General features: G+C 37.9%; 1 protein-coding gene across 1 annotated transcript; it reads right to left on the bottom strand.

Annotated features, from left to right (window-relative positions):
• LOC131775517 (adenosine receptor A2a-like) lies at positions 1-933 on the bottom strand. Its single transcript, XM_059091631.2, has one exon. The coding sequence runs from the start codon at positions 931-933 to the stop codon at positions 1-3; it is 933 nt and encodes a 310-aa protein (XP_058947614.2).
• Positions 934-11,361: the final 10,428 nt, after the last annotated feature.

Below are 11,361 nucleotides of genomic sequence, written 5' to 3'. Positions count from 1 at the left end.
TTAGAAACAATATAGTGCTTGTCTCAGTGTCTGCTTTACTGCTTGTCTTACCTCGCTAATCTTCCAGCAGTAAAGGAACGGGTTCAAAGTTGAGTTAAAGGGGACTAAAACAGTCGTTAGTGTCCCGATGACGTCTAAATGTGTTGCAGATATTTTACCAAAAGTGTACAAACCTACCATAATGCAAGAAGGTAGATAACAGACGAATAAAGCTAACTGCACCCACAGTGTACTGTACACTGCTTTTCTGTAAAGTGCAATGTTCAGTGCGTTTGGTTGGCTCGGATTTTGCTGAGCATGATCTTGTATTTGAGTGCGATGATGACTAAGAGCTCTAAAAATCTTTGTGTAGGATGCGAATGAGATCATCAAGCAAGACACTGTCACTAAAAAGCCGTACCAAAATATTATGTGGTAATTTAAGTTTTGGCATAAAGCAACGACACCGGTTGCAATCCAAAAGGTAGTTGAAATGACATGGATGCGCTTTACAGTTACAATTTGTCTGTATCTCAACCCCAACAACAGAGCGAGAAGTCTGTCCACGCTTATGGCCGTCATCGTCAACAAAGATACTAAACATAACGCATAGCCTGATATGAAAGCTGCGTGGTACGTCCATCGACAACGGCCCCAGTCTTCGTGGATATAGGACATAAAATGGATGACAGCCAAAGGATGAACGACGAGGCCGACTAACAGATCTGTTGTTGCAAGGCAACTATAAAGGACTTTGGACGGCGGATGAAGGGAGGATTCCTTGTGAAGGGCAACAAGGATAAGAGAATTGCCAAGAAATGCTGTTAGGGAAAGCAGAATGTGGATTGACGAGAAATAATACGCATACGGTTGTATTGCACTCGCCACAGACCGGGAACATTCCATGGTTTTGGTTTGTGTTCCGTCTTCTGTAAAAATCTGAGTTGTTACCATCTTCTCGCCGCTAATCCGAAGCAGTCCTATCCTTTTCCCAACAGATCATCTGCTATAGCAACGAGAAATATCTTAACTTAACAGCACTCGCCCGGCCGTTAATAATTAAAACTTACTTCCCCTGTGTGTGTCAGCATAACCATCTTTCCGATGGCCGTTTGCAAAAATTTTTTTTGGGATCACTTTTTGAAGGAGCTTAGACACCAGGCTCAATCAGGTAACCAAGCCTTCTGATGATTTGTTAACAATTCTATACTCACCTCCCCCGACTGGTTGAAGTGCGATTGGATGGGGACAGGGAAGGGAACATTTTTGTTACTTGCGCGAGCAAAAACCCATTGAGAAGTTATCTATTAACCCTATTTTTTTTTTAATTTTCGCGTGAAAGAATATTACCTTATCTCGCTGCGCTCCGTTCGAATACGAATCTTCTGCCTTTGGCTAAAATACGCTTTCTTCGTGAATTCTAAACTCTACTCACGGTCAAATGGAACCGAAGGGAATTTCAAACCTAGAAAATACTTGCTTCTGAATAGTGTCTTAGCTCTGCTCTCGGTGACGTTTTTCCGAAGGACTCGCTAGATTGCAGAACAATCGCAAGAAGTGCACCTCGTCGAGTACAGGTCTTGAAAATGTATTCAATGTTAAAAGAAATCCTAGCAGGCAAACAAAATTAACCTTTCGGTGAACTACGTAATTGAACCAAGTACTTTTTTAACGGACCACAAAATTCGTCGTAAGTGTAGTAATCCGCTTATTTATTCTTGACATTAAGCTTATTTCGACTTAATAAAGCAATTGGTATTAATCATATGAAAATACGTATTTGACAACTTGATAATCTTGTTAGAACGTCATAGGAAGTTGTACCTTCAAAGAAGCTACGTGTAAAATCTGTAAGGCCTTTTCACTGTTTATGGCGGTAAATTTATATTCACCGTGGAAGCTTTGCACGTCTTAGTTATTTGCTTGATTATTTTTTGACGCTGTTGTGTTGAGCATCCATCTGAAGTGTGCATGACTGAGTGTTCAGGGTGCAAAGAGTGAAAACGGTACGCAAACCTAATAATTTCGACCCCTCCACCCCTCCCTGCTCCACCCTCTACAAAAATGAGTAGTTTCTGGACCATATTGACTTGAAATTTTACACTTGATAATTCCTAAATTGACTGATGCCTCACACAAGAGAAAATTATTTTCATATCATATCTGTGCACCACTGAGGCCTTTCATTAACAAAAAGGCTATTATGGTATGTTCCAATAATGGCTCTGGGTCAGATGCGTTTGCAACAAAGGATGGAAAAAATGAATTATTATTATTATTATTAACATTATTATCATTATTATTATTGTGTTACATACTCTTAACCAAATTTGAAACTTTACCACTCCCCTCCCCCAAAGCAGCTACATGTAAACAATATAGGGCCTTTTTTAAAGTCCTCACAGTTTAATGCCTCAAGGCTTGCTGGTTTGACAGTCAGTGGAAAAGTAATGAAAGAAATACATTCAGTTGGATTTAAATGATTATAATTAAGATTTAAATATCAATTCCAACTGAGCAATGACTCACGATACAGAAAACAAGACATTGATTGCATTATATTAGGTGGCTTGATCCAAATGAGCCAAAAAAGCTTTTTTTTTTGTTTTGTTTTGTACCTAATCATAAAAAAACCCCATATTCTGTAATTATAAGTCATAAAGTGAAATTCAGTACTCTAACTATATTCAATAGACCTTACTGCAGTTTTCAACACCACCTTAATGGGTTGGTGGGTAGGCATGACCTTGCAGTATTTGTACGAGAATCCAATGTCAAATAATCTTTGTGAATTATATTAGGTGGCTTGATGCAAATAAGCCAAGAAAGCATTTTTTTTTGTTTGGTACCTAGTCATAAAAAGCCCCATATTCTGTAGTAGTAAGTCATGGAGTGAAATTCAGTACTTTAACTATATTCAATAGACCTTACTGCAGTTTTCAACACCACCTTGATGGGTTGGTGGGTAGGCTTGACCTTGCAGTATTTGTATAAGAATTCAATGTCAAATAATTTTTGTGAAAAATTCTGTTATGATAAAAATATCAGAAATATGGCAAACGTAAGCAACAGTTGTAAACGTTACAGGAAAAGGATTCTTCTGTAAAAGAATTTTCTTCTTGCAGACTAAAATTTCCTGAAAAAAAATAACAGACAATGCAAGGAAAATCTATTACAAACAACAAGGCAAATTAAAGGACAGGTACAGCCATAGCCACTATGAAGTAAGCATCCCTACCACTCCCAAAATGCATTATCAGTTGCCTCAGATGTCCAGGCAGTCCAGGCAGTCTAGGCAGTCCAGGGAACAATTTAAACATTGACTCAGTTTTGTGTAATAAGATTAATTGTTGCTAAGTGCATTATTTCATGACAACGTACTTCAACAAGTTAGGTAAACATATAGTATATACCACAAAAGCAAATTATTTCTGGTGTTATCGCTAATTGAGATATCAGATCAAGAAAGTATAAGGTTATTAATAAAGTGTTAAATTTTAGCTGTAAGCTTTTCGAGTTATTGATTTGACAATTTACTGTACGTTGTAAAATTACAGATAACACTAAATTTAGGTTGTAAAACACTAAAAAACTTCCTTACTTACCTTTCAGTCTCAAAAAGTTTTCCTCTTTACTGCTTTAAAAATTTGAGCTTGTGTTTACTACTCGCCGAAGTTCCTTGTATTCTCTAGTGTGACAAAAAAGGTCACGCAAGCAAGAAAAGGCTTGGGCACAAATTCAGTAGGCTTGGCTACTGAGTTAGGCCTGGTTTCTAAGCTCCTTCAGAAAGTGATCCCAAAAAAAATTTCTGCTGGCCGTTTAAGAACTAACAATGAACAAAAGAACCGCCTGTTGTGTCACGATCAATTTTGTTTTCTTGGGCCTCCGTTGCATTTATTATCACAAAAGGGAAGAAACATCTGTCCAACAGTAAGAAATTTTTACAATATTTGTTCTTAATTTTCTGCCTTAAAAAGTTGCAGAATAGTTCCAATACATTTTATTGAAACCCACCCAAAGCCATTAAGACTGACAAGTAATTTAAATGGTAAAGGGTGCGTTACTGAACACTGTATAAATTAAACCTCCAGACTCACGGCCGGAACATTTTCCCCGCAGATCATCTACTTTTGCAACGAGAAATGTCTTAACTTAACAGCGCTCGCCCGGCCGTTAATGCGTAAAACTTACTTCCCCTGTGTGTGTTAGCATAACCATCTTTTCGACAGCGTTCACGAACTAAAAGCGAGCTAAAGAATCGCCTGTTGTGTCACAATCGATTTTGTTTTCGTGGGCTTCCGTTGCATTTATTATCACCCAAGAGATAAAACACCTGTTCAACAGTAAGCAATTTTTACGACATTTGCTCTAAAATTATGACTTAAAAGGTTGTAGAATAGTTTCAAGACATTTTATTGAAACCCACCCAAAGCTGAACACCAAATTATTAAATCTTTAGACTCTCTGCCGGAGCATTTTCTTTCCAATTTTTTGTGGAAATGATTTATGCTAATGACGGCCTACTTACCTGAGAATAACAACGTAGACCACGGCCAGCTGTTAATCCTGGTCGGTGTAAATTGACTTACGTGCGAGTTAGGGTTAGGAGTCAATTTACAACTCAAACATAAAGACATCAGTGGCTTTACTCTTTGACAAAAGGATGCGAAACTCTGTTTACTCTAATTTTGAGTAATGAAAAGGTTATTTTGTTTTTAATGCCCTTTCATCTTATGTCAGGTGATTCGCTGTAAACAGTTTTCTCACAAGTTAGGAATTTTGAATTTTACAATATGTTCCTCTTTGTAAAGTTGTTGGAGAAGACTAATGAAAAAAAAAATGAACTCTGTATTTTAGATGATACATAGATAACGTTTTTTATTTTTTTTTTACGAGGGCACGGTAGCGAATCCTGCAATGTAATTGGTTCTTTACCCAGTCAGTATTTTCCCATCTCTGCCCACGAGCCACGGTAACGCTTTCGAGTACATCCCGAATTTCGTTGCCATTTTTCATAAATATATCTCGTTTTCCCGGCTGGGCAGTATTTTAAGCAAACAAGTCGGTTACTACCTCAAGCCAATAAATAACTTATGAATCCTCTCTTTACTCCCTTTCAAACCACTTTGGTTGACAGAAAAATATTGGTTTCTGAATTAATTTGTATAAACAATAGTGTCATTACTTTGGTTGACAAGCGGCCTAAAAACCGTCTGCAGTTTCTTTTAATCGTCCACAAAAAGTAGCTAGAAAGTTAAAACGTGAGGTAGTTCGTTACAGTTAAACTGAACGATGGAACTTTCATTCATTTAATACCTGAATTTTCTCAAGCAATTTGTTCGTAGTGAAAGAGCGAGCGAAGTTTTAATTTAAGTTCTACAACAAATATACGCTATCTCGCTCCCGTAAATTGCACAAAGAAACTGAAGGAAATTTTTGATAAAAGGCCGCATTAAATCCCCTTGTGTCTTGTTGGAGTGTGCCATTCGAATTTAGTTTTTGTGAAGGAAAGACCAGATTTACACACGCCATTGCAGCAAACAAACAAGCAAACTCTCACAACTTCAAAATAAAAAATTTGAATTTACTCACAATTACTTTCTTCGCCGTTTACTTAATGAAAAGAGGTAAATTTTCGTACATGAATGAATCGTCGATGAGAGTGAATAATACTTTCCATTAGATCATTGACTGTTTTTGAAGAAAACATTGTCGAGACAGTCCTTGCCAAACTATTTCCGTTGTTTTTCAAATGTTCTTACACATTTTTTGTTATGCGCTCTCCAATTGACAGGTGTCAGATTGTGACAGATACTTGCAAAAATACTTCAAAGTTTGTTTGGAAGCCTTTTAAATGACCTGTGTCGTTACGGAAATGAAAATGTTTCGCTAAGGCATCTCTCTTGAATTTGCATCACCTCTATTTTAACCACCATTTACTCGCTCAAAAATTGTTCAGTTCATGGAAGATCTTGCCGTATTTACAGCCCTAAATCATTCGGGTTCTTTCGGAAAGAATTTCGCCGAGTTTAAAAAAAATAAATATGTTATTTACCGGCTAAGGGTCGTCCCTCCCAGCCGGCAAATAACATATATTTATTTCACTGACAAGAAGAGGTCGAGCTTGCTAATGCACTTCGCGAGCTCCAAATTCAAATTGATCAGAAGAGCCAATCAGAGGAAAGGAAAATATCACAAGGAGCCAATGAGAAGCCATAGAAAAAACTAGCAAACTGCGTAAGGCGCAGGAAACTACAATGGACCAAATCGCGATTTGTTTCAATTTTGATTTTGACTGGTTGAGAGATCGGCGAAGGTTTTACTGAAAAAGAAGTAAAGCAAAAGAAAAGCATTCCTTGATCTTTTTTTGAGCCTCAATTATTTTGATCTTTACTCTGAAAAAGGGACTGGGGATTTGCGTCTCATCTTGATTTCTAGCTTGTATGAAATCATTTCTTGGCCGCATAAGTCCAGAGAGATGCTGTATTCAAAGCACGAATTAGTCAAATTGTGTACCTTAGTTAAGATCCAAGATTCCGAGAGCCATACCCTGGTTGACGGTACATATATGTTGAGGTCACCTGAGAGTGTGCATTTGTACCCCCTCCCCTTCCCAACCCCCTTCCCCTCCCCCGTGCATGAGCAAACTTTGAAACTCAGGATGGTCAAAACAAAATGCATTTGACCCCATACACTTATCACCACCAAAGCCTACTTGCATAGGCATACCTTGAATATTTAAACTGCTTACATTGCGAATAAGAATATGCTAACATCCGCATTACAAATTTACGGTAAAAAGTACAAATCTTACAATGTACACTAGATACAATCAAGGTTATTAAGATAAAAGCGATAAAATGACTAACACAAATAGCTATAGGTAATAAAATGATTTCGAGTGCAGTTTGGTGTAAATAAGCACCAGTGTCTCAACTTTGCACTCGTGTTACGTGAAAAATGTAACTGCGGTAGATGCGTTGCGTGCCGCAGCTTCTTTAAATTTACAGACCTACATCTTGTTAATGTTTTGCAGCTGGCTGTCAATTCTGCTGATGATGGCGTAAATGGGAACTGTGATTGTGATTCTTCTGAACATACTCATTGCACAGTTGAGCACGGCCTACGTGCAGGACAAGAAAATCGCCCGTCTGGAGTACAGCTTACTCGCATGGAAAGATTTCCTTTTCTGGTATGCTACAAAGTGGACCTGTTAACTAGGATTGGCCGTTGGAATTTCTTTTCAGTGGTTTCTGTATCTCTTCATGCAAGTTTAGAAAGACGTTTATTGTAGTGAGGTTTTTTCTCCAAAACTCTCTTTGCTTTAATCGCTCTAACACTTGATCTTTCAGCGAAAAAAAGTAATGCGTTAGAATTAGTTAGACGATTATTAATTTTTTTTTCATAAGTAGACATATTTCATTGTTCCGTAGAAGATCACAGAATTTGTGAAGGATTCACAAATATTTTTAAGCGAGATGTTATAATTATAAGGCCATACCATGCACAAGAGTGAAAGGTAATCTAAACTACAGCACAGCCGGGCGATACGCGATACGATACAAATAGTGGCCTTGATAGTATGTATGCTCTTTATTAAAGTTGCAATTTGTCTGTATCTCAGCCCTGCAAAAAAAGCGAGACTACTGTCTACGCTTATGGTACTCAACGTCAACAAATTCAAGACACTGAGCATAATTCATAGCTTGTTATAAAGCTCGCAACGTACGTGTACCGATAAAGGCTCCAGTCTTCTTAAAGAGTACCCTGAGTACAGAAGTATGCGTGTCTTTGCACTCCACTTGCGAAAAAAGGGTAACATTGGTTGAAGTGATAATTTTGTATGTATTCTACCTCCTGTCAGTTAAATTTGTTGTCTCCATTATTCTGCCTGTAATAAGCCCTTATTTCCTTTTTCTGCAGGTTGTCAATGATTGCCTCAAGAAATATTTCGTCCCAACAGTACCTGCCTAGTAAAGGTTACTTAAACACCTAATCAATGATTCCCCGCACGTCTCAAGGGCACAACGCCTTGCCCCGGTTAGGACTAGAACCCGGGTCGTCCGACTCGGAGCCTAGTGCACTGACCACTGGACTACTGGACAAAGCCGTGCCCGCGATAAAGTTCACCACGCATGTTAAAAGTAGCACCTTGTGCGGTCGGTCGTACGGTCGTAAGTCCAAATTTTTTCGGGTTGATGGGTCACTACTACCATTTTGTATAATTATGGGGCTACGCTCTGCGAGCTCCGCCATTATTTAAATAAAATCGATATTCTCAGTAGCACTTAATGTTTTAAAATGCGCGAACTTGTATCAGTTACGTCAAAGAAGGTGTCAATTTTTCCTTTAAGTATACCTTGAATTTTTAATCACTTGGGAAGAAACACATCTTCCACAGAAAGCAATTTCACCAACATTTATTCTGACTCGATGTGCTGAAAGGTGCAAAATAGTTCCAAAGCTGTGAAAAGCCATTAGTCAGAACGGAAATATTTCATGTTCAAGGTTATAGGCTTCTGGTCAGAAAACTTAATTAAGCGATTTTTAATCCTTTCGAGATGCTTAACGAACCTCATAGTGTAATGTAGAAGAGGCATTTTCTTCGGCGGCCAACTTAAATGTAGGCACTGAGTGGTGTCGACAGCAACCAGCAGTTTACCTTTAAGTAAAGTAATAATCCGCGCGGGTGATCAGCATTTGAAGTCTTTATTCTCCCTAAGCGATTATATACTGGTTCATTCTCTATTTACACTTATTTCACTAAATAGCTTTATATGCATCAATACAGTCTAACCCGAACAGAAATTCACTTTAAGAACAACATAGCGTTTGTCTCAGTGTCTGCTTTACTGCTTGTCTTACTTCGCTAATCTTCCAGCAGTAGATGAACGGGTTCAGATTTGAGTTAAAGGATATAAAAACCTCCGTTAGTGCCACACTGAAGGCTAAATGTGTTGGAGATATTTTATTAAAAGTGATCAAAATTACCAGTATGCAATAAGGTAGATAACAGACGAATAAAGCTAACTGCACCCACAGTGTATTGTACACTGCCTTTCTGTATCGTGCGATGTTCAGTGCATTTGGTTGGCTCGGGTGTTGTTGAGCATGATCTTGTATTTGAGTGTAATGAAGACGAAGAGCTCTAAAAATCTTTGAGTAAGATGCGAATGTGATCATCAAGCAAGACACTATGAATATAAAGCTGTACCAAAATGATATGCGGTAATTTAAGCTTTCGCATAAGGCATTTACACCAGATGCAATCCAAAAGGTAATTAAAATAACATGGATGCGCTTTACAGTTACAATTTGTCTGTATCTCAACCTCAATAACATGGCGAGAAGTCTGTCCACGCTTATGGCCGTCATTGTAAACAGAGATACTGAACATAACACATAGCATGATATGGAAGTTGCGCGGTATGTCCATCGACAACGAGCCCAGTCTTCGTGGATAAAAGACATCAAATGGATGACAGCCAAAGGATGAACGACGAAGCCAACTAACAGATCTGTTGTTGCGAGGCAACGATAAAATACTTTAGACGGCGGATAAAGGGAGGATTCCCTGTAAAGAGCAACAAGGATGAGAGAATTGCCATGCAAGAATTGCTGTTAGGGAAAGTAGAATGTGGATTGTCGAGAAATAATATGCATACGGTTGTATTGCACTTGCGATAGACCGGGAACAGGCTAGTTCTTGAATGGTTTTGGTTTGTGTTCCACCCTCTGTTAATTGAGTTGTGGTCATCTTCTGGCCGCTAATCTGAAGCAGTCATTTCCTTTTCCCAACAGATCATCTACCACAGCAACGAAAAAATCTTATCTTAACAGCACTCGCCAGGCTGTTAATACGCAAAACATAGTTCCCTGTGTATGTCAGCATAACCACCTTTTCGATAGTGTTTACGAACTAAAACGGCAAAAGAACCGGCTGTTGTGTCACAGTCAATTTTGTTTTCGTGAGCATCCGTTGCATGTATTATCACCTAAGAGAGGAAACACCTGATCAACAACAAGTAGTTTCTACGATATTTTTCTCTATGATTATGACTTAAAAGGTTGTAGAATAGTTCCAATACTACGTGGTATTATCTAATTTAGAATTCAGGGCCCAGTTGTTCAAAGGCCGATTAGTGCTAGCCCAGGGTTAAATTTTAATGCAGTTTTCTATATTTCTTTTTTCCAAAGCCTTTAAGAGAAAATTTTCCCTATTCCTTTTTCCCATAACCAATATAAGGAAACCCTTACAATATTTCGGATTAAACATAGTTCTATTTTTATTGTTTAACAAACAGCGCTATGATCTTCAAGTTGTTGATTTCCATACGGTTTTTGAAATTATTTAGAAATTGTATTGATCATTTAATTATGCAACTTAGCAATCATTTGATATTTGACGACCTCCTCAAACTTGCTGTCTGCGTTTTACATCCAAAAAAAATTCTTTAAAAGGTACCACGACGGGTTCAAATATCACGCTACCCAACCCTCTCTCTCTGTCTCAGTTAATCATTACTTTCATACTGTTCATCCTTATTGTTTTGCAGATAAATAGACTCGTGCAAATTTTGTTAGAAAGCGAGCTGAACTTAGACAAAAGGTATCAGATGTTTAGAGATGAGAATGACAAAACAAGGTAGACTGTTTGCTTCACTATTCTGCAGAACTAGGATTCCTGCAAGTCGCCAAAACATTTGTGAAGAAATATCCTGGGCTGCTAACTGTTAAGACAATAGCACCAAAGAAAAAAACCAGGGATTTTATCGGTTTAAGTGGCGCTAATAAATGAGAATGATGAAGCACTAGCATATTTGATTAGAATGATAATGAGACATGAAAGGTATAATGAGTTATTAATAGAATTTGAAAGGAAATAAGATTCTGAAATCTGGGTGAAATTGCAGTAGCCATTCTGTGTATAGGGGCAGTGTTTATAGACATTCTCTTTAATTCATAAAGAGGAGTTTGAAACTCCTCTCTTTCATGTGAAATTATTTCAAGTGCAAAATTATCAAATTATTTCAAGTGCATTGCCTGGTGTACAATTGTAGCAAGCCTTAATATGCTCCCATTCCCTTTCTAGTTTTGTGTTTTTCAATGGATATCTTCTGTTGAAAGCTGCTTGATGGTGGTTAAGGATTTCAGGGATGTTGTTAGTTACCTTCGTTGTGGGCTAATGCTTTTCGCGCCCAAAAGCTTCTTAAAACACCAATTCCCAACAGTCTCCTGGCTTACTGATAAGTACATGTTAAACTAAATTAGAAATGTTAATGTTGAACTTCTACATGGGTTTGAGCCAACGGGTAAAAAATTGATAGAGCACCATGTAGAGATTTGTACAGTCAAGGTAAGGTTTTAAGTTTCTGAGGTAAA

The sequence above is a fragment of the Pocillopora verrucosa genome, chromosome 12, assembly GCF_036669915.1.
Source record: "Pocillopora verrucosa isolate sample1 chromosome 12, ASM3666991v2, whole genome shotgun sequence".
Taxonomy (NCBI): Eukaryota; Metazoa; Cnidaria; class Anthozoa; order Scleractinia; family Pocilloporidae; genus Pocillopora; species Pocillopora verrucosa.
Note: the sequence above shows the minus strand (reverse complement) of the source record. Positions and strands in the feature narration are given on the sequence as shown.